The 25,384-nt window shown below is 34.4% G+C and overlaps 1 protein-coding gene across 1 annotated transcript in view; it reads right to left on the minus strand.

Moving 5' to 3' along the window:
* wdr41 (WD repeat domain 41) overlaps positions 1-25,384 on the minus strand; it is an 80,569-nt gene that overhangs the window by 19,075 nt on the left and 36,110 nt on the right. Inside the window, exons 5-12 of the mRNA XM_028805704.2 lie at positions 20,988-21,116; positions 19,787-19,849; positions 16,884-16,995; positions 14,583-14,645; positions 13,317-13,427; positions 12,560-12,744; positions 11,809-11,930; positions 10,733-10,818 (exon numbers count right to left, since the gene is read on the minus strand). Coding sequence (XP_028661537.1) covers positions 10,733-10,818; positions 11,809-11,930; positions 12,560-12,744; positions 13,317-13,427; positions 14,583-14,645; positions 16,884-16,995; positions 19,787-19,849; positions 20,988-21,116 — 871 coding nt within the window. The remainder of the gene's footprint in view (positions 1-10,732; positions 10,819-11,808; positions 11,931-12,559; positions 12,745-13,316; positions 13,428-14,582; positions 14,646-16,883; positions 16,996-19,786; positions 19,850-20,987; positions 21,117-25,384) is intronic.

Below are 25,384 nucleotides of genomic sequence, written 5' to 3' on the forward strand. Positions count from 1 at the left end.
CCTGTTCTTCATACTGTGGCAATGTTGGTGACACATGTCATGCACTTCTGATCATCCTAGCATAGCAACCTGCTTATCAGCCATGCATAAATGGCCTACAAAATGACAGGGTCCAAAACAAAATGGTGTTGTGAGACAACACAATCTCAACAGGGAAATGAAGTTAATTATTAGGTAAGTCATACCATATTAAAAGTTTTACTGTGTATTACAAGAAAATGTAAGTGAATACCTATATAAATATTCAAAACATTTAATATTAAGAATAACAATGCACGTTTTGAAATATCACACGGTAGGCATTGTTTGAATTTAAATGACAACGTGAAGTTGTCTCACCACATTTTTCAGTCATATTTTTTTGTTTGGAATAGGAGCCACAAAAGTGGATGAAGTCTTTAAAGAAGCTTTAAAACATTAACACCACTAACTTTCAGAGTTTAGTAAAAGAAGGCTCATCCTCTCAGTTAAAAAAACCTGAAACATGCTAATTTCCCTGAATATACTTTCCACACTTTAAATTACGTTACAGTTAGAAATAGCATATTAAGCAGCCACACAGGCATGTAAAATGTTTTAGTATGCAGAACATAAAATTAATAATCAGAACATCACTGTGAGTTATGATTTAAATGGTTATATACAGATATGGGTCTTTGTTGAAAACACACACAGATTTAGCCTGCATTTATATTGATCTACTTAAATGAATTTCAGCTTGTACTTAGGAAAGCATGGGAATACAGACACAACATGAGAATCATTTTTAACCTATGAGACAGGACCCCTTAAAAAACTGAAATATACTGAGACAATCTACAAAATAAGACTGAATTGAAGGTCAGACTAAAAAGATTATTTTTAATGCTATAATGTTCTGATTAAAGAAATAAGCAGGGAGAAGTGGCAGTAAGTGTACTACATCTCTTACTGGGAAAATTCTTGAAAACAATATTTGAATATGATAAATGAGCAGCTAACAAACCATGCTAGGTGTTTGTCTATTACAATAGCTTGAAATCTGAGTGCTGTTTGGGAATCCAGTTCATCTACGTGTTGAATCTTTCAAGCTAACAAAGACGCTTGGACAGAGACTACCGGACCAAGAACACACTAATAAAGACAAAACTTTTCCATGATCCTGTGTTCGGGTCATATCAAAGACTCTCTCTTGCTCTGATTTTGAACTGCTGTCATCCTGTTACTTGACAGCTGTTTGTTTTAAGAATTTAAAACAGCATTAACAGTCAGGTTAAGTCCTTTTATCTCTAATGTTTAAGTGTTTTGTGATCCTGTTGCATACTTTGAAGTGTGTGTTTGTTTGTGCATGTATGGATTGTCATTACCAGAAGGCCATTAAGTAAGAGACTCAATTTTTCAGACTGTGTGCCCCACACAAAATGTTTCATATTCTCCTTTTTACTTAGGACAGCAAGTACATGTCATGTCTACAGTCAGTGTAGCTAATTGAAACAATATTAAAATGATTCATAGCATCCTAGCACGATTTAGTTGAAAGTAAAGTTATGTACATTACTGAAGAACACACAGCTTGTGTTTACTGCTTATGGTTTAAGCACATATGTTCACAAATTACAAATGAGAAGCTTGCATGGGAGATGAAAACAATCCCTGCAATGCTTCATCACAGACACAAAAAACAGCAAATGCTCAAAATAAAATTTTATCAGTTCAAAAATTACAAAGACAACATGTCTGAATCGCATCTGTTAGCTTCAAAATTATATGATTTTTTTGATATGATATGGTGTTCTGGACAAATAATGCAGCCAATGTCATAAGTAGGTAATTATACTTACTTCTGTTCTCTACAGCAAACTATTCTAACATTTATTTTAATTGAACAAAATAAAATGTAAGGGTTAAAATATTTTTTAGCATTTAATTTGTACAGGAATACAAAGACAATAAAAATCTTTTATAATGTACATTTAAACAATTTCATTTTAATGCTATTAGGCATTAAGAATAAATAATTTCTTACTTCAAATTCCAAGGTTTGAATCCAATATAATAAAAATTATTCTTCTATTTTCTTAACTGCCTCAAAAAGCATTTTCTTTTCAAAGAATAAAACTAAATCTTATATTGTAAAACAGCTGAAAGTATAAAGACTTTACCAATATTCAAAGAAGGATTTATAGCTTCAAACTGATCAGGACAAGGATCATAACTCATTTCTCAGTTATTGGAGAACAAAAGAAAGAAATCAAGAAACAAAACACTGCTGCCAAACTCCGCTTCATAAAAGTACCATAATACTATAGCTACAAAGACATTTACAGTGCCACACATTCTATTTTGGCACATCTGACTTACCTGAATGCTGATCAAAACTACTAAAGGTGAACTTTGAACATGAAAAGGCAATTTATTAGTCTATTGCAACCTAAAGTTGGCTAGGAACGAATAAAAATGTCTATTACTTTGAGCATTTTTATTTTATTTAATGTTATATGCAAGTGATTAAGAAGTACGTAATGCATGCAGTTCTGAAGTTTATGAGAAAAGATTCTATAAACTGTTAATAAATATATATCAAACTTTTCTAAAATCATTTGTTATAAAATGGTCTGTTACACATACTATGCAGATGGAACAGAATATAAAACATTTCTGAACATAAAGTTAATTTTAACAAAAAGATCTCTCTGATATTGATATTATACAAGCAAATTATTTTTGGCCCTTTTATAAGAACATCTGATACTAAGCAAAAATGGACTGTTTTATAGCAAAGGCACGGCATTTTCTTGCATCAAAGGTACCCTATATGGACAAAAGTACTGGGACACACCTCTTAATTACTGAATTCAGGTGTTTCAATCTGACCCATTGCCACAGGTATACAAAATCAATCAAAATCAAGCACCTAACCATGCAGTCTCCATTTACAAATATTTGTGGAACAAAATGGGTCATTCTGAAGAGCTTAGTGACTTCAAGCATGGTACTGTGAAAGGATGCCACCTTTTCAATAAGACGGCTTGTGAAATTTGATCCCTGTTAGATATTCCACGGTCAACTGTAAGTGGTATTATTGGAAAGTGGAAGTGTTTGGGAAGAACATCAACCAAGCCATAAAGCTGAAGATCACGTAAAGTCACAGAGCCGGGTCAATAACTGCTAAGGTGCATAGTGCATAAAAATTGCCAAAAGACTGCTAATTCCATAGCTGAAGAGTTTCCAAATTCCACTGGCGTTAATGTAAGCACAAAAACCGTGTGGACCTTCATGGAATGGTTTTCCATGGACGAACAGCTGCATGCAAGCCTCACATCACAAAGTCCAATGCCATTGGACTGGATGGAGTCATGGAAACGTGTTCTACAGAGTGACTAATCACGCTTCTCTGTTTGGCAGTCAGATGGGTGAGTCTGTGTTTGGCTGATGCCGGGAGAACGTTACCTGCCTGACCACATTGTGCCAACAGTGAAATTTGGTGGAGGAGGGATAATGGCATGGGGCTGTTTTTCAGGGTTTGGGCTAGGCTGTGGTAGTGCTGCTGCTTCGCAGTAAGGAGACATGGGTTCGCTACCCGGGTCCTCCCTGTGTGGAGTTTGCATGTTCTCCCCGTGTTTGAGTGGGTTTCCTCCGGGTGCTCCGGTTTCCTCCCACACTCCAAAGACATGCATGTTAGGTGCATTGGCGATCCTAAATTGTTCCTAGTATGTGCTTGGTGTGTGTGCCCTGTGGTGACCTGGCGCCCTGCCCGGGGTTTATTCCTGCCTTACCGTGGCCCTGTGTTAGGATATAGCGGGTTGGACAATGACTGACTGACGGACTTACAACCTTATGAAAACAGTTTTGGGAAGGCCCAGACAGCAATTAAAACTTTAATGCAGCTATTTAAAACTAAAAGAGGTGATTATGGGTTTTGAATTTTAACAAGCAAGTTAACTAAAACTAAGCCCTAAAAATATTGATTTATTAGTAAATTATATGGGTCCTAATTAAGAAACTGGTTTAAGTAAAAAGTAAAGTAATTTTAAAACCAAAAGTAAAATAATCGAGTACCCCAGCTCTATTGGATTGAGTTTTGGGGACTGTACAGGTCACTTGTCATCAAGAAGTCCTCTTGTCTGCTGGTTACAACACAAGCAATAATTTAGCATTTACTGATTCATGGTTTTCAAATGTTTTTAGAGTTATTGCTTTACTAAAAATTATGTTTGTGAACTAAAGGAATCTACTGGCTGGTTCATATGTTTGCAGTGGCACAGAGTTATTATATAGTATGTCATGCATAATTCAAGGTCACTGTTATTATTTATTTCCTCCTTATTAAAATACTGAAAGGACATGTGGATGTTATCCTTGTACTTATCCAAATGGTAAATATTTGCATTGTTTTAGAGAGTAACATAAACGTAATCAAAGATGTAATTAATTTTTCTTCAAAGTAATGAGTAAGTATTCCCATTACTATTTGGGATAAGTAATTGGTAATTTGTAATGTACTGCTTTCTTTGAGTAACTATCCCAACTCTGGCAATAACTAAATAAAATTAGCACCAATGAACACTTCCAATATGCAGAGATATAAATCATGTGCAAAGTGCTGGGTACTTTCCATCCAATCTAATGACAGAGTATGTATCCCCATGCCCATTAAAACTTTGTAATGTATCCACAAAGAAGGCAGATGATTTAACTTTAAACACAGTTCTTGATGTCTTGTAATGTCTCTGTCACACAACTCAAGTCCTCAGAGTGACACCTTTGCCTAAATTATTATCAAGCTGGTGTGCAATTTCCTCTGCTTCACTCACCAGCAGTGACCACTTGTTTTGTTTAGTATTTAATCGCTGACATTTTAGGGGGATGTAGAGGTGAGGGGATACTAAAACTTTAGTAGCTGAATGTTTTTCTGTATTCACAATTCCTCATTCTTCATCCTTTACATATACCAGCAAGATACCAAAATTGATGAGAATGACATGTGGCAATAAATTGCTTTTAAACCTAGTTGGATTACCTTGCAAATATAAGAACAAACTTCACAAATTGAACATCATGCATTATGCAGGTACATCTTTTAAAATAAGGGTGCCTATGACTGCTTGCTGTAATGCACTACTGACATGACTTCCATTGTCCTGTGGCATGCATTTATCATCTACAATATACAGTACATCAAGGTCTTATGTTACTGACCGAACAAACATTTTTTGAAGTTGTGAAAGATAACGAATGAATGCAAAAAATCTTAGCTTTATAAGTCAAAGGTATCTATAGCGTTCTCAATCATTGATACAAAGATTCCAGAGAGGTGATGCTTAGCACAGTACTTTGACCCAAAATGTCACCACTGCTGTATTCTTGGTGCTGCAGTAAAGTTTAATCAAGTTGTTCAGTAGTCTAAACAGTGGTATCTAAAGTAAAATGTTACTTTTAAATGTGACAGTTAATGGATGGCTCTTTAGCATGAATGTAAACAGAGGTGGGGGGAAGGAGCAACTAAGCACAGATGAACACCCACAACTATGGAAGGAACACAGTAATCAATCCATCATAAGACATACACTGCAGATCTGCTGTAAATAATACATGCAGCAGATTCCTTGCCTTACTCTGAAGACTTGTGTAAGGAAAATATGAACAGCGGCGCCAAACCAAACAGAGATCCAAGTTATGTGAGGTGACAAAGGTCCCAGCTACACCACTGTATTGTTAATTTATTATTTTTTTAAAACAGATCACACAAAATATAGCAACTTTTATAGTAAAGATGCATGGACCATTCCCCAATCAAAAAAATTAATGATCTATTTAGGGTGTTCTGCATTTCTGAAATATTCATTACTACATTTTTTTCTGGAAAGGAATTGTTGGCTAAGTATAGAATTACAGTCAACTGGTAAAATCAGTTTATTGAAGTGCACACAAAGTTAAATTTACTGTTTGAATTTATAAAGAGGCAAATAGACGATCACAAGTGACATTTACAAGAACACAACACAGCAGCTATAACAGCCTTTACTACCATAACATGAGCTTAAAGACTTATATAATTAAAAGCATGTGATTGCTGCAATATTAACTGTTTAACAAAAACAAGAATCACTGCCTGGCAAATCTGCCCTCTACTGATAGCAATGTTACCTTAGCAAGATTTTCAAATAATATAGATATAAATATTCCCCCCAGCTCCTCAGCAGGCCATATTATAAGACTTAGTTTTATGAGTGATATTCCTTCCAAAAAGGAATGAAGACTCTGATCTTTTTGTTATTTATGAAGGAGACCTAAAATTTAACAGTATGTTGACATTTTTTTTTTAAAATTTAATCACATTAGAAAAACAAAAGGGGTACACAATATCCTCATCATTATATAATGTACAATATACTGTATCAGAGAATCCAGTATTAGCTTTTCTAAGTTTATTTAGACATACTGTATATTTTAGTTTTGTGCATCCACCTCATTTCCTTCAAAATAATGTAAATATACATTTTGCCTGATGATAGCAATATTTGACTACAGCTGTGTTTCATATGTGGAAATAAGTCTGTTAAAAGTATGTAACTGAAATTAATGTGTGTACCTGGATGCAAGCATAAGCCTATAAATCTAAAAAGTCACTTGCAAACCCTGTTAATCCAATTGAGGGTCACAAGGGACCTGATGTTAATACACCAACATGGAGTGCAAGGCAAAAATCAACCCTGGACTGGAGAAGGAGCCAATCCATCCCAGGGCCTACCCACACACACTTATACAGATTCCTACTAACATATGGCTAATTCAGAATTAGCATTTAACTTAACATATACAAAGTCTCTGGGATGTGAGAGGAAAACCTAAGCAGACCCAGACAGAAGTAGTAATCTTCACAGAGACAGTGGCCACATGTGGGAATTAAACCCAGAACACTGTGCCATAAATGAAAAGAAATGGGCGTCATTTAGGAAGGATTCTTGGAAAGGTATTTAGAGATAATTTATTTACTGCGCATATTTAAGAATCACCTTTATATTGTTGTCTCAGTCCCATATACACATTATTTTTTTATATAAATTATGGCAAGCTATTTGAAAAGAAGCTCATGATTATTATGTGCACATAATTAATTGACATACTTTTTGCAATAGTTCTAACAAAGACCTGATTTTGTTTTCTTAAGCCAATTTAATGTGTTATTTAAAACGCCTAGAACAAAGGGTTTCAAAGTAAAGTCATGATTTGATATTATTTCTTCCCTATAAACTCCATCACACACTCATGCATGCAGTACAAACCCTTTCTTCACATTAAAAACACAACAGTAAGCTCAAATATTAAGCACCAAATTGTTTAGCTACCATATAAGCTACTATGCTTTATAACTACAGTGGTGTGAAAAACTATTTGCCCCCTTCCTGATTTCTTATTCTTTTGCATGTTTGTCACACAAAATGTTTCTGATCATCAAACACATTTAACCATTAGCCAAATATAACACAGGTAAACACAAAATGCAGTTTTTAAATGATGGTGTTTATTATTTAGGGAGAAAAAAAATCCAAACCTACATGGCCCTGTGTGAAAAAGTAATTGCCCCCTTGTTAAAAAATAACCTTACTGTGGTGTATCACACCTGAGTTCAATTTCCGCAGCCACCCCCAGGCCTGATTACTGCCACACCTGTTTCAATCAAGAAATCACTTAAATAGGAGCTGCCTGACACAGAGAAGTAGACCAAAAGCACCTCAAAAGCTAGACATCATGCCAAGATCCAAAGAAATTCAGGAACAAATGAGAACAGAAGTAATTGAGATCTATCAGTCTGGTAAAGGTTATAAAGCCATTTCTAAAGCTTTGGGACTCCAGCGAACCACAGTGAGAGCCATTATCCACAAATGGCAAAAACATGGAACAGTGGTGAACCTTCCCAGGAGTGGCTGGCCGACCAAAATTCCCCCAAGAGCGCAGAGACGACTCATCCGAGAGGTCACAAAAGACCCCAGGACAACGTCTAAAGAACTGCAGGCCTCACTTGCCTCAATTAAGGTCAGTGTTCACGACTCCACCATAAGAAAGAGACTGGGCAAAAACGGCCTGCATGGCAGATGTCCAAGACGCAAACCACTGTTAAGCAAAAAGAACATTAGGGCTCGTCTCAATTTTGCTAAGAAACATCTCAATGATTGCCAAGACTTTTGGGAAAATACCTTGTGGACTGATGAGTCAAAAGTTGAACTTTTTGGAAGGCAAATGTCCCGTTACATCTGGCGTAAAAGGAACACAGCATTTCAGAAAAAGAACATCATACCAACAGTAAAATATGGTGGTGGTAGTGTGATGGTCTGGGGTTGTTTTGCTGCTTCAGGACCTGGAAGGCTTGCTGTGATAGATGGAACCATGAATTCTACTGTCTACCAAAAAATCCTGAAGGAGAATGTCCGGCCATCTGTTCGTCAACTCAAGCTGAAGCGATCTTGGGTACTGCAACAGGACAATGACCCAAAACACACCAGCAAATCCACCTCTGAATGGCTGAAGAAAAACAAAATGAAGACTTTGGAGTGGCCTAGTCAAAGTCCTGACCTGAATCCAATTGAGATGCTATGGCATGACCTTAAAAAGGCGGTTCATGCTAGAAAACCCTCAAATAAAGCTGAATTACAACAATTTTGCAAAGATGAGTGGGCCAAAATTCCTCCAGAGCGCTGTAAAAGACTCATTGCAAGTTATCGCAAACGCTTGATTGCAGTTATTGCTGCTAAGGGTGGCCCAACCAGTTATTAGGTTCAGGGGGCAATTACTTTTTCACACAGGGCCATGTAGGTTTGGATTTTTTTTTCTCCCTAAATAATAAAAACCACCATTTACAAACTGCATTTTGTGTTTACTTGTGTTATATTTGACTAATGGTTAAATGTGTTTGATGATCAGAAACATTTTGTGTGACAAACATGCAAAAGAATAAGAAATCAGGAAGGGGGCAAATAGTTTTTCACACCACTGTATACTTCACCATAATTGTCTTGTTACTTTTCTCTGCTGATGTAGGTTCAATGTTTACAATGACTAAAGACGAAAATCAGACTTGAAGTAATCATACTTTGTAATGGTTCTGACAGTGCTGTTCAATGATGCTTTTTAGGTATTTTTTCTCAGTACAATAGGTTTTATTGAAAATTTCAGTCAAGCGTTACAATTTCAATGGTGTTGGAATTTTCAGGGGCGGCACGGTGGCACAGTGGGTAGCGCTGCTGCCTCGCAGTTGGGAGACCTGGGGACCTGGGTTCACTTCCCGGGTCCACCCTGTGTGGAGATTGCATGTTCTCCCCGTGTCTGCGTGGGTTTCCTCCCACAGTCCAAAGACATGCAGGTTAGTTGGATTGGCGATTCTAAATTGGCCCTAGTGTGTGCTTGGTGTGTGGGTGTGTTTGTTGCGGTGGGTTGGTACCCTGCCTGGGATTGGTTCCTGCCTTGTGCCCTGTGTTGGTTGGGATTGGCTCCAGCAGAACCCCGTGACCCTGTGTTCGGATTCAGCGGGTTGGAAAATGGATGGAAGGATGGATGGATGGAATTTTCAGTGGTATGCCATTTACAATTGTGAAATTATCTTTCATTTAGTGAATGTGGCTATTTACTGCTTGCAATTTAAAAAAAAACAATAAAAAAACACAAATGTTCATAAAACTACACTGAAGACTGAAAGGATGTGTGCTAATTCTCTTTGCTTCTGCACTTCTCAGTCAGTTCAAGTAAATGTGATCATGAAAAATATGTTCATTCACCCCTACACCTCATGTGATATATTATTTCTTTGTGACTTAATTTTGAATTATTCAACATTATTTTTGAAAATAAGTGCAAGAATTTACTGTAACTGAGTCTGAGCTTGCTTTTAGTTTGTGGTATAGGCTTAGTCCCCTTTTAGGCTTGAACTCCTGCTTTGATGTTAACATTGAGTTTAATGTGGGCGGCTAGCATCACTAATGCTGGCAGAGGGCTATAATGCACTGAAATAGGCCAGCACATACGAACTGGATCAAACAGGTTTGCAAATGTTTTATTTTTCCATGTTACATAACACATACAATAATTTGCACATTCGGTTAAAAAAAATTAAGTTGTGCGTTTTATTACATTATGATTTATTATGATGTCGGAGAGTGCTGATATGTTATTCGGACATGTAACTAAGAATTTCAGTTAACTCTATACAAGTGAAAATATTATTACCACAACTACAACTAATAGTACTACTTTCCAAATATACTGTAAGCTTTTGCCAGTCAGTCATCATCCAACCCGCTATATCCGAACACAGGGTCACGGGGATCTGCTGGAGCCAAACCCAGCCAGCACAGGGTGCAAGGCAGAAACAAACCCCGGACAGGGCGCCAGCCCACCGCAGGGCACACACACACACCAAGCACACACTAGGGACAATTTAGGATCGCCAATGCACCTAACCAACATATCTTTGGACTGTAGGAGGAAACCGGAGCACCCGGAGGAAGCCCACGCAGACACGCGGAGAACATGCAAACTCCATGCAGGGAGGACCCGGGAACCGAACCCAGGTCTCCTTACTGCGAGGCAGCAGCGCTGTAAGCTTTTGTAATGACAGCAATATAAGTTTACACATCAATGTAAAGGATGAATAAAATTCTAGGGTTGAATCATCTGCTTTCTTAAACAAGCTTACCTAATTTACTATTACCATATTTCTTTGTGAATTTGTTTCTGAATATAAAAATTTACATCTAACCTGAGGATGCTGGCTCTGCAGCTAGAGGAAGGTCTTGAAGCTCCCACATACGAACACTTCCATCTTCAGAACAGGAAATTAGGTGCCTATGAAATCAAAACAAACCAAACTTATTACAACACTAGTATAATAATACATAAGAATATAAAATTGAAGTTAATTTTTCTCCTTTAAAGTTTTTTTTTTACAATTAAGATGAGAAGCCCACTAACAATGATGGCCTAAACCATTTAATGTAGTAGTATTTTTTTAAATGTAATATTTTAAGTGTAAAACACCTCAAACTTATTTAATCATTTATTATATAATCATTTCTAAGATAATTAAAAAAGAAACAGAGACATAACACACAATTGCAAGAAATATTACAAGCTACTAAAGTCATCATAAACTACCTTTTTAATAAACGTAATCTGATAATGGTACTATGGTACAATGAAAACCAACAGTTTGATCCAAGTAGTTAAACTACATTTTTTAAAGTAAATCAAGGTACCATGAAGTGTTTCCAGCATGAAACATGGCTGATGGAGAGTATTTTATCTGGAAAGAGATGCAAGCTTTCCTTGTAAAGTTTACTAAACATGACTTTTTCCACTGTAAAAAAAAAAAGCTACCTTTTAATAATTGTGGTGTAATACAAAATGTTGGTGAATTCTGAAGGTATAGGCATTTCCTTTTCCTAATTTTTAAACACTTCACATAAAAACACTCTAAATAAAATATAAACAAGTATTTATTGGTGCAAACAGGTCATAGTTGAATATTTAATGTAGATTGAAATGGTGCATGAATGGGTTAAGGAGAGTAATATCTTCAACAAAATTCTGTCCTTGCATTTGTGAATGATTATAATAAAAGAAACTGCTAGTATTGTAGTGAAGGTTATAGCCTAGCAGTTACATCAAAAAATGATAGTTGAAAGAAGTTTTCCTTAAATACTGTTAAATGCCTACAGACTATTAAATCAAGGCATGTTCCATTTATATCAGGTTTTAAGATGCACACAACACACTCAGTGCTGAAAGTGTTCATGTTTTTTATTTTGCTTATTAAGAAAATATCAAATAGCATACTTTTCTGAAAATTTTAAAATCTGTAGGACATTTGAATCATGGGCATTCTTCTTATATGCAGTCACATTTCTTGTCAAAAGGTTATAGAGGTATATGCCATTTCCAACAGCAGCCACAACATACTGGAAGAAAACACATTTATTATATAAGAACTGACATAAATGAAAAATATTTATTGCAGCACAAAAAAATGTACAAATTAGTGAGAGAAGTGAAAACTAGGGAAGTCATTTTTATCTAATATACAGGAATTTAACCGGAACTTTTCAACACTAAAGACCTGCTAATTGACATCTTGCTCAACTTATCTTACTGTATATCCATCACCTATTTAACTGCATATTTTGTTACTTGTGTAAACTTTAGAATCTTGCTGTTTTCTCTTGAAGAGCAAATGACAGTTTCATAGAACAAAAAAAATCATTGCACCACCTCCACATAAAATGAATGCAAGCCATGTGTTCATTACCTAAAGAATTATTTTCCTATAAATTAAAATACATGGGTTATCTTCAGTCAAACATAGTATATTTATAACTTTACTCACACAGCTTAAATTTAACTATTAATCGTTTACTGTATTTGTCAGCAGTTCACAAAGCTGTGGAACTCTGTAAGCTAAAGGTATTTTTGATACACTTTAAAAATGTGGAGCCAGGTGAAGAGGTAGACAAAACCAAATTATAATTAATTAGTAGAAACATCCAATTAATTTCAGTTTTTCATTGTACATAATAAAATAATTTCTTACTTCCCCATCGGATGCTAAATGCTGTATAGACATTTCCTGTTGTTTGAATGGTGTTATTTTTATTTCTGGCTGTTCATTTGCATTTGCTGTTTCAGCAAAAACGCGTGTATTTGCAATAATCATCCAGCTCAAAGAATCCCAGATGATTACTTCACCAATGTGTGAACCACTTGCAAAAGCCCAGTCTGGAAAGACAGGTAAAATATATGGTTAAACAGCAAGATGAAAGTCTTTCATAAAAGACTTTTATAGGAATAATAAAACAATAAATATATAAACAACTTGTCTACTAGAAAACAAAATAGTAGAAACTAGCAATACATTCAACAATCAGGCTATTACTAACTAAGGACATTGTGTAACAATAGTGGTGTGGTGGTTAATCTTTGGACCTAGAATTTCATACCCTGAGGTTGTGAATTCAAATCCTGCTACTGACACTGTGTGACAAACAAGCTAATCACTTCATTTGCCTGTGTTCCAACTAGAAAAACAAAATAAATGGAACAAAATGTATCTCAGATGTTGTAACTTGCCAGAAATTATGTATTCCCCAAATTCTTTTGTTTCTTCTTAGACAGCAAAAATGTTGAGTGAGAATTTATTCAAACATATCAAGCAGTCTCGACATAGTCTTGGGTATTTTTTCCATTTTAAATGTGTGAGCAATTAGATGTACATGAACAGCTGCAGACACCAAAGAGTTAATATTAGAGCCAATAGTACAAAATTATACAAATAAAATATAAGGTTTTACCATTTACATTGATCAAAGCCCGAATGTTGTCTTGATGGTCCCTCAGTCTTCTGATCTCCTGAATATCCCACTTCTGTTCATCACATGTTGACAGAGTCAGTCTATAAATAACTTTTAAAAAGTCAAACATCAAATAAGGGAAGTGTTCATCCATGAAGGCTAACTAATCAAAACAGTTTGTATAAAGTTAATTAAAACATAGTCATTGACTTTAAAAAGCATCTGCAAGAACTTCTCTATAGAATTTATCTAATGTTAACGCCAGTGTATACAACAGGACTTAGATTTTTTACTGAAGTATTATTAGTGTATACTGCTTGACATGCAAGCATAACTAAGGACATGTGGTGTTCTGGTCTGCTGTTCATCCCTTCACAATAAAAATACTTTCACTATACAGTGTACATAAAAGTACAGTGTGAATATGAAGTTACATATTTTGTAAAACATCTTAAAATAATAACCCACAATCTCTTTATTATCTGATGATCAATAAACTCTTAGTACTATGAGCTAGCTAAAACTGAGGAACTATTTATGTACCCTGTGCATTTGTGCGAGTTCTTTCTTTAAATGCATCAAGGCTGGAAGATGCACCTAAAACAACAACACCTACACATGGAAACACATTGAACCAAATCAGTGGCAGCAGTTTAATTAATTACTAATCTATTGACGGGCACATTTTGTTTGGTGCAAAGATATCAACACCAGAAACATAATCTTAAACAACCTTTCATCATCTAAACCAAAGTGCACTATGCATATACAGTAATGCAGATGAATCCAAGAATGTTACTTGCCATCTAAACCTTAAAGTCATATAAATAATTTAAAAAATATAAGTAACTGTCATTGTTAGGTTTTACACAAGACATAGGTGTAAAAGTGTAAGGATATGTGATTGAGACTTACATGACCTAAAGGTAAAATTACATGACCTAAGGGTAAAAATAAGTATCAAACAGGAAAATGCCCTAAACTGAACCTTGGACAATATATGACAAGGATGTTGCATCAGTCACTCAAACAGTGGTGAATAATGACATACTGGAGCTCATTTAAATTGTTTTTGTAATTGTGAAATAAAAATGTATCATATTCAATCACAATGTTTTATCACCTTCGGCTCTATGTGTACCCTAGAGAAAGGAATTACTGAAATGTAAAGTTACCCATATTAGTATTTTAATTTTTGCCTCTCAAAACAAGAAAGGCAGGTAAGAAGTTAAGTTAAATAATACATGCTTAAAGCAATCAACTTACTAAGTTCTTTATCCACAGCAGCAACAATGCAGTTCTTTGGTAGCTCTATAAAGGTTGTAATTCCTAAGAAATGGGGAACAATAATAGAAGAAACTGTCAACAAACCTAAGCCCATTACATATGTACATGTATGAAAGATAAAGTAGTTTGAAAATGCAAACACAAGGTACGGCTATAAAAGTCAGGAACAGGCTGGAGAAAAGAACTTATAAGAAGACTGAAAGAGGCAGAGGTTAAAGTGACATGTGAACAAACAAAGATAAGATAATGGTTATGTACCTTACTATCAATAAATCCATCCTCTTATGTAGCTTTTTTATCACTCTCTGATCCTGGCTGGCTCACTATGCCAGAATGTGGATTAGCTTGCCTGCTAATTGTCCAATAAAGTACAGCACTTAATTTTTTACTTGTGTTCAGCTTCTTGCTTTATATCTTGCCTGAAGAAAGGGCCTGAGTTGCCCCAAAAGCTTGCATATTGTAATGTTTTTAGTTAGCCAATAAAAGGTGTCATTTTGCTTGACTTTTCACTAGCAAAAGCATGTAAAAAATGTATTTGGTCTTCAATACATTTCTGTCAGCAATCTGTGGCTTTATGTGCATGTGGGATTAGGCTGAAGTCTGCATTCCCCATGGGAGAGTCAACATAACTTTTGGCAGCACAGAATGAAGGTTTACTGTTGCAGTTGGTCAAGGAAAAAAATGAAAGACTAAAATAACTGTAATCTTTAAAAATGGTTGCAGTTTTCCAAGGGGTGCATGAAACCAAGTCATTGATTTTAAGTTGTAGCCTGCTTTTTAATTAGGTGGTGTGAGCCAATATAGCGACCAATGAAAGTTAATCTTTTATGCAGGAAGCTCTACCTGGATTAGTATGAAGCTACGTGATGGTGGGCAGTTAAAGAAACATTGCCAATGTTAAAACACTGTTAAAAAGCATGACTGTTTGAGACATTCAAACAGAAAAGAAAAATCAGATATACTGATATTTTCCACTGTAGTTGAACAGGAGACAGGAAAAAACATTGCCATTTACTTCATGCAACATCTGTTTAAATGTTTAATGTATGATAGCCATAAATTAGATAGCTTAGGTCTGTGTTCTTACTAATCACACACTATTGTCATAGGATAAAATAAGCGGACATGACAACAAATACAATAGTAACAATCTAAAATATTTTACTTTCCATGGTACTGAACCAAATGATATGTTTCTGGCAAAGGTTTTATTGAATTTACTCAGCACTTGAATTTCACTTAAAATCATCTTTTCTGGTGCTGACTGCTGCAGCAGGTGGGAACGAAGTTGGTTCTGTGCTTAAGTGCATTGAAATAGGATTAAAAGTATCAGTCTAGACTCTCTAGATTGTATTCTGGAAGATGTTACTGAATATGACCCACTAGACGATTATCTTTATTACGGAGTTTAAAAGAGTAAATATGTTACAGTGGCACTACACAGGACGGTGGGGACTGAGTGAGAGAGAGAGGTTAGCTGACATCACAGAGTTCAAAAGCAGTATCTGCCCTGCCAAGGCCGGAAGTCTTCTATTATCTTAGGCTGATAAAAGACTACTTCTAAGGACTGCTGTAATCTAGGCATCATGGGTTCTCAACCAGCAGTTACCACAGTGCAAATCTGCAAACTGAGGTGGCTCAAATTGCACATCCACGACAATATAGTAAATAAGTACTGCTATTATGTTCTTAACCAGGCCTCGGAAAAAGTTTACTACTTTTAAGAGACAACATTAAAGTGGTACATTTAAACTTAATAGATTTGTGTTTGATTAAATAAAAGCGAAGGTTTAACTAGAAAGAAATACATGGTCAATGGGTTCACAAATGTTGATTAAGTTATCTGTAATCTCAATTTGCTTTATATTCTAGGCTCTTCATCTGTTTGCATCCCTTAGCCACTTTAGCAAACATGAAATAAAAAGTTACATCTTTTCGATTCTTTCTAATTAGCTAGTATGTTTGTTTGAAGATAATAATTACTATATTTTAAAAATTAATTTTAAAACATTCCTACATTCATATGTAGTTTGGTTGAGGAAAATAAATTCAATGAAAAAATGACAAAGTATATTATTAAAAATTTGCCACTGACTGTTCACAGAAGAACTATGTATTTATTTACATCATATAACTCTCTCACAGTGTATTGCTTTTGTTCACTGGTATTAAAATCAATGTATGTTATCTATAATACTGTATCTTGGTGTCCAAAGGGTAAGTGGCTTTTCTAGTCCACAACATGAGATACTTTTTCTTCATGCTAATAAACCTAATTACCTGCATCAGTGAAAGGTTCCATCTTACAAAGAAGCTCAAAATTCCTGTTCCAGACGCACAAATCATTTCCTCCAGAAAGCCATAAATCAAGCCTTTCCAAGGCAAGAAGACACTATAAAATGTAAATTACATACAGTAAGTAATTCTAACTCCAGAATATAATACACCTTAATGCAGTATATATTACCTAAGAGATATTAATAAATAAATTCTATTATGATTGTCTATTACTATATAGAACAATTTTTTTATTTAACTAAACAAACAAAATAAAAGGTATGCATAATAGATAGTCAACCGTTTTCGTTAAAACCTCTGCAAGACCTAAAGATTCAGCATAAACAATGCAAAATTTGTTTTAGCCAGATTATTTTCATGTTAACAAATAAACAAATTAGACCATCGTCATGAATCTCCTAAGTACCTGGAGAGGTTTTATGTATGAGTTATTGTTAAAGATGCTGAGAGTCAAGAATTAAGAGCTGGAGCAAAAGATGTGGGAGCAAAGGCAAGTACTAACAATGGTAAAAGTTTCTGTTTTTATGAAATACTGATAAAAGGTCATGGTGATTCCATCACCATGAAAAGAATTATTTAAATAAAATGTTCATTTCTTTTCTGAACACAATATAAAACAGAAACTTGCTCTAATGTATACATATGTACTTTAACCTCTAATATTAAAAAACTATCATTTTGTAGAATATGAATTGATTTTCATTAAGAAACTCAAACACTTAGATCACATGATTTCCGATGTTACAATAATCACTTTGCAGATAATCATCAATAAACCAACAGAAAACAGTACAACTAAATTCCCTGCACTGAACCACTTTATTATTAATTATTTATCTTTTTCAATACATTTTACAACTGCATTGAAGATGGCTGGGAATGACACATTAGGTAAACTGATTGTGTTTAATTTATTGTTACTTAACTATTGTTTGCTGCAGATAATAAGGACCTTAAAGACTCAGTAAATGTGTCTTTCACTCAGACAATTTAGTGACTGTGAAACTGATACAATTACTAACAAAATAACGATAAAATCACTGGGTTCACCCATATTGTATAAACTTTAGTTGTTAGAATTTCAGATAATATACTACATCAAGAATAAGCTGCTAATACAGGGTAAGGAAATAAGTACAGTTAGACGGCAAGCTAGCAGTTGAAAAAAGACAACCACATTAGAATGATCATTCAGAATGGGTGTTTTATGCAAAATATTTCCAAAAGGATTAATTTAAGGATGACAGTGCACTAAACAAGATTAAGAACTCTAAAATAATATTAAAAGAATATTGAAAATAGAAAAGAACAGATTCTGTGTTGAGGCAAAAGCTTGAACCCATGGTCAATTTTAGCAGTTTTCTCATAGCCCCTCTTATAACTAGGATGAGGTGGTGGTGGACGTTAAAACATTGGTTTAGAGAAGTATGTATTGTGTACTGTTTGCCTGTGAAATTATTTAATAATAGCCTTCGCATTGTAAATTTTTAGTATTTCAGGAAACTAAAATACACTAAAATGAAGAAAATCTCTAATCTGCAAGTACCAAAAAATGTTTTTGCAGCAAATTACACATCTCACTAGTACAAGCCAAGTGATAACAATTAACCATACAAATCTTTAAAGAGCTTCATTTCATGCCAGAAGCTAGATACATATTTCACTAGAAGTACATACATATGATTTGCTTGTAGATATTAAACGTATGGGAGTGACTCAAAATCAAAATAGTTCCTGCATTGACATCAGACTCTCAATGTACTTTTAAGAGAATAAAACAAACTGCAATTTGTGCAAAGTGGAATACATATTAGACTCCTTTTTAATAAAAAAAAATCCATGGGATAACTGGTTGAGAGTTGCAAGATTCAAGTCAGGCTACTTTTGCTGGCTTCTTCACCCCTACCAAACAGTCTTCACCACAACATTAAGTCTGTATCAGAAATCAAGACACCACTGAATAGTAATTGTCTTTCAATTGTCTGGAGTGGCTACAGGACCGTTTTAAGTGACCCAAGGAAGTACTAGTGCTATTAAATGGTCATCTCCTTAAAGGATAGGTTCGGTAGTCAAAAGTTATTTCTTCACAAACATGGTATATATGTATTTGCCACGTGGAATAGAAAGTAAATCAACACAATACCAAGCATGTGGCACAAACAGTTTACTGTGATTTTGTCTTCTGACACAAACCCATACCCCAGGAGGTGAAAGGTTATTCCAGAAGAAGATAAATGTTGATGTAGTGCACCCAGTTGTTCTTCTTCTCAAACTGCTGAATCTCGTAATATTAATATAATAATAATTATATTATAATTAAAAATTTGACATATATAAGCTATTTTACAATGCGTGGATAATTTCAAGACACAAATTAATGCTTGAATAAACTCTCTTGGCTGGAAAAATGCATGTATTTAAAAATATATAATAATATAATTTTTAGGCTTTTGTTTTTTAAGTGTCTTGTGCACCATTGGTTACATTATAAAACTCCAACACCAACTTTGTATTTTTTAGCATTTATAGAAAATGCTTAACATTAGAACACAAATTTGTGTGGCAAATGCATAGATACCAGGTTTATGAAGATACAGTATTACTTTAACTTAAAAAATACCATACTTACCCTTAAAGTATAAAATGCATAAAAAAGTGGGATATGAAATAAATGAATGACAAAGTGAATAATATGCTCTTCATTATATTCAGATTAGTTACATTTTTTCCGCAAAAGGATTTGAACAAAATCTATTGGACCACTGTATTATCTACTTGCAACTGTAAAAATTAATATGCTTCAAGTTCCATAAAATATTTTAATGTATCTATTGTTTATATCAATGATCTTAACTTAAAATCACTAGACTGCACAAAACACTTACCTTTACTGAAGACTGAAGTTCTGAGACAGTGTGTACTCGGTTTCCATTGTCAACATCCCATAGCCAAGCCAGTAATTAAAGAATCAAAATTTGTTGTAAATAATATTTCTATACTCACCTTCTGGTTACTATTTGGTTGACACATTTTTATAAAAATGAATAACACTGAATTTAAAAAATGAGATACAGTCTCAATAGATAAATAAAATGTTGAACAAAATTCTTAAAACACTGGAATATGGAATAATGAACTGAACTAATGTCATTCAAAACAAGCATACTTCCTCAAGCTTGCCAAATTAGTATTTTTAATTTCACTCAGTTATTTCATGTTTAGGGTGCCTCATACTCATTTTCCACAAGCTAAGTCATAAATTTGACAATGGTATGTCATCTGGCTTTTCAGTACCTTCACTGTATGTTTTGATTCAAGAATGAAACAGCTGTAACGATGAACACTGGGCCTGGGGCCAGTTTAATGACAGCAGGCTAAAGACAGAGATTTCTATATGCAATATGCTACAAGTGACAATAGCGAACAAAAGCATTTCCTTAAAACACTGCCTATAAAATGTTACACTTTTGCCCAAATAAAAGACAAATATTGGTCTAAATGCTTTCTGGAAATTTAGTGTATTTGGGGGAAAAAAAGTAAACACCAATTTTTAGAATTTGCTGACCATAACAGTCCACTTTCACTCAAACTTTAATTCTTAGTCTTATTTCCTAGGGATTATTTAAAAAACAGAATCTCTGCAGATATCAGGTCAATCTGTGAAATGTACCTTTTTGTATTTTTACCTTTTCTTAATGTTCATATCACTTTGTCTTATGTAACAAAAGAGCCATCACAAATATGTTTAATAACAGATCACTCTGTCTACTTTGATTTTGTTGTTGCTCAATAGAAGCATAATGAATGTAGCTGCCTTGTAACAGAAGTATTACCAGAAGCACTATTAAGCAAGCATCAATCAAGCTAAGCTATACTGAGCAAAACAGTTCTTTTATAAAGTGGAATGGTATTTCGGCATAATTTTAGTAATCTTTATAAGTCATGTTTCAGTTCATATTTTTTAATATTGCAATTATATTGGTCTATTTTAATTTTAAACTACCATACCCTTGCTTTACTTTATATTTTATTTTCAAAGGAAAAAAAAAACTAAAACATAATGACAATCATTGTAAAGAAGGATACACTGATAGTCCTGTCTGAGGAGGCAGTCAAAATCATGGAACACCATATGTCTGCAGTTTTCATCTTGAAGCCAGTAATTGCTGTGATCTGCTGAGTATGGCCTCTCAGTTCATGAAGCCTTTCCCCTGTCTTGAAAGAAAAATAATGTATCAAGTATTTTAAATTATTTTACAAGCTAATCCATTACAAGATCAGATATCACACTAAAATTAAAAAACTTTGTGTTTTAAGGACTATTTAGAAAAAGAATAACTAATCACAGCTTTTCCTTATTAGATATTAGTATTTACAAAGCCCACACAACATCAAGCCTATGTTTAGTAAAGTTCTATTTAAGTATCATAAAAAGAAACAAATAATTAGTTCAACTAGTTTCTCCTTCCTCAAAACAAATCAAGTGTAATATTAACTGTGTTAATAAATTATTTTATTAATTAGGCTGCTTCATGCAGAATGTGAGTAAAATGAGAGGACTTTTTCTCTACAACATTTGGATATTTCCAGTAAAAGTGCACACAGAAGAACTTACATGGACAAAATGACTTTGTAACCTGTACATTACAGTATAATATCATTATAGCTTATAAAACAAAAGAAATGAAGAAATATTATATTTGTAAAAAGTGGAAAACACATTTTTAGTAGATGACAAGCGGACTGGCTGATGAGGGTGACTGGTGCATAATGACTAGACATCAGAGGAGCACAGATTTCATTAAATTAATTTATTTTTTCGTTGTCTTCATCCTTTGAGGACTGGTTTTGTTACGGGCAACTGTTCATTGGATAAAATCATAATTTTGTGTAAATTAAAATATACACCTCAAATATATTACATCAATTACAAACTACAATGAACTCTTTGGGGCATTTAAAGGCAATTTATGACCTAACTACATCTGTACATTCTTTTTCCGTGTTTATCTAAATGTACACTCTTAGTTTATAATGACTATAGTGCCTTATGAGCTTGGAAATTGGAGAAAAAGATGAAAAGCAGGAACAAAAGTAGGCTATTTCTTGTCATGCTGATCTGGGGGACTGAGTTATAGCTAAACAAGCTAAACAAAATTGATCCCATTTGTCCATGAGGTGTGGCAGGGAACCCAAGGACTGTCATAAATGTGAGGGTAATAGAGAACTTTCATGTCTCTCCCCATCTCCCTACATCATTCTATCATCTAGGGGGCATAGCAAATATGCCCAAGTACTTAATTTAAACATGCTGCCCAGGACAACATCTGACACACTGGCAACAATGCTGCTATTCTTAAGTAAACTTTCTAAGACGAAATACACTGATATTATTCCATTTTAATAAATAATAGTTTGTTTTTCAATTTATATAAATTGTTTTTATATTTAGAGTGACTGAAGTAATACAGTAAACACAGGGCGTCCTGGTATAATGGAGATAGCCACTTTCTTTTCCTGCAGAGTCAGTAGGCTGGGAAAATGCATTTCCAATAGGGTAGATAGCATGGAAAGGGTAAAAAACAGTGTTGGCCAGTAAGTGGTTTAAACCAAGGAATATTAGACTCTGTATTTGTAGGTTATTCTTAGGGATCAAGGTTCGTCACCTGTTATATTCATGCATCTAGGTTACTCTCGGGGACCAAGGTACTCTTGTTGTCTAGGTTATATCTGAGGACACCTGTGTGTTGTTCAAACCAAAGTTAGTGAGTTCCAATGTGGAGAACTGATGAGTGATAGACTGTGCAAGCATCACTTATAATCAGTGCTTGTTTGGATACAGTCTATGTGTATGTCTTTTGTGTGTTTGTGAATAAAGTTTAGGGTGTGAGAGAAGGACAATCCATAATGAACTGGGTGAGTTCCACTCATTACACGATAATACTGCAAATATGGTTCTCCTTCAAGCATAGGGGCAACATCCAAGGGGAAGTTTGGTGCACATTTGTTGCATCCACTTGATGTTGTTTACTTCTTCATGAAACGAATTAGCTGCAAGAAATATTTTCTAGAAATAAGTATGAGTGATATGGGTGAGTGTGATATGACTTCTATGGAATTAAACTTGCCAATGTCAAGCATGCTTGGGTCTTCCCCACTCTTGCCTGTTACTCAGCTATACAGATCATCACCTGGTAGTGAGCTGGACCAGACAAATAGAGTGCCACTATACTGACTTTGGAAGCCAAACGGGTAGTGAGTGAGCACTGAGAATGGTTTATGGAGGAGCTTCCCTTGCATCAGGGGAAAGGTTAGGGATAATAATTTCTTATTTGCATGCGGTTGGAAAATTGTTTAAATAGGAGATCATATTTGATGCAGAGCTGTTTGAAGGATGTAAATATATTATCAAGGATGTAAATATATTATTAATATACAAATTTCTAAAAGTCTCAAAACCAAGTGTACTACATATTTTAAATACAGAGAAGACAGAAATCTATGATTATATATAATAAACATTAGTTTAACTAAGAGAAACATTTTGGCCTTTAAGTATGTCCTGTATTAGTGTATCACATCCATGACAAATGACTGGATTTCTAACTTGGTTAACGGCTGTTACAGAAACAAGTGTTCAGAGCACTGCATACAGGAAGAAAATTATGTTTTACATTTTCACCATAACCAGCCAAATGAGTGAAAAGTTTATCCATAATCTTAAAGCATGTATGTACTACTATACAGCAGTAAAACTAAAATTTAGGCAACTTCATGATGTAGCTTTGTTTAGAGTTATTTTTTTATTTGTGGATTTGCATTCCAAACAGAAGAAATTAAATTCCATTAATATTTTTGAAGCAGGAGTGGTTAATATAAATTGGAATAAACTGAAAAAAAATTTAACTAAATTATTTTAATAATATTACCATTTACTCTTATATGAATATTTTGTTTAATAGTAGCGTTGATCGATGAAATTTGCCGAAAAGTTTTTTCACTTTGACCTTGGAAATTAGCCATGTGGACACCTTGGCAGAGCATGGAACACTGGTTAAAGATAATACGACAGATGTTACTGTGAGGGTGTGAAAGGACACAAACAAGGGTATTCGATAATATTTACTATAATATTTCAATTACTTATAATAATATTTATTGACTCTTTTATAATGAACTGCATAAAATTACACATATGACCAGGATTTTCAAACTAATACTTTATAAGAACTCAATACAGTACTTGTAAATTGTAAATAATAACATAAACATTCCTTCAAATTATGCTATTTTTAGCACTACTCGAAAAACAAACATCAAATGTGCCCTCTGCTGGCAAACTTGATGAATTTCTTGCTTCATGTAGTAAAAACATAGTTCAAACTGCATCGTACAGAGCATTTTACAATTAAAAAATATGTAGTTTACTTACAACATGAAATCTGAATTTTGAGTTCATTTACTATATACAAAGAAAACACTGAACAATATATTTAATTTACATTTTTACGCATTTCCTTCCCCATGGCTAACAGAAATATTACACTTTCAACTGCATTAGGGCACTGGTGGTTGTTTATGTTAGATACACGGATGTTAATTATCTTGAAGGTTTACAAATACTTGAGCCTCTCTATTTCTTTAAAGTACATTTTGTTTTTGTTCTTTATGCACAGCTGTTTATCAAACAATTGACTTGAAATTTTTTATACACAGGTTCTTGACATTTAATTCAGGGAGGCAGGCAGAATGGCCAGTTTGGGGTTTAAAAATGTGAGCAAGAAATTCAACAGTGTGACCAACCAGCTCAGAAAGAGTGCCAAACAGGCTGTGGTGGTGATGTAGTGGTTAGTACACTCACCTTTCAAGCACAGCATTTGAGTTCAAGTCCTGCCTATTGCACTTAACTTTTTATTTGATTAAAGATATCCATTCACTATTTTATGATAGCCCCATACCGCCCCAGATCACACTGTCTTCACAGTCATTTACTGACGTTTATGCTTGTAAGAGTAAACTCTCATTAGTAAAACACTGCTGCAGACCTTGAACTAGGCATTGCATCCCATTCTCTTCAGTATACAAATGATAGTTGGTGATTAGTTTAGCTTTAGTGATTGTTATGCTATTCCCATTTTCCTTCTCTTCTGATTTTAAGTAAAGGTTAGGTTGCATATGAAGAGGTGGCATGAGCTACAGAAAGCTGTGAATGACGCCTGGGATAACATGAAAGAGAACAACTCAGGGATAGTCCAACTTAATATATAGGCTTATATGGAATCTCATTGCAGTAGCAGGGAAGCTTGATGAATCGAAGGTCATATATAACTAGTGATTACCTTTAACCTTTCTACCTTTCTATCTTCTAGCCTGGGTAATGCCAAGTAACTAAGATAGTACTACTGAGAAACATACAAGCCAGGATAAAGACTTGTATGAAATCCAAGAGATTTGACAAACATAGGTCATAAATTTCAACCAAA

This window comes from Erpetoichthys calabaricus, chromosome 7 (genome assembly GCF_900747795.2).
Source record: "Erpetoichthys calabaricus chromosome 7, fErpCal1.3, whole genome shotgun sequence".
Taxonomy (NCBI): Eukaryota; Metazoa; Chordata; class Cladistia; order Polypteriformes; family Polypteridae; genus Erpetoichthys; species Erpetoichthys calabaricus.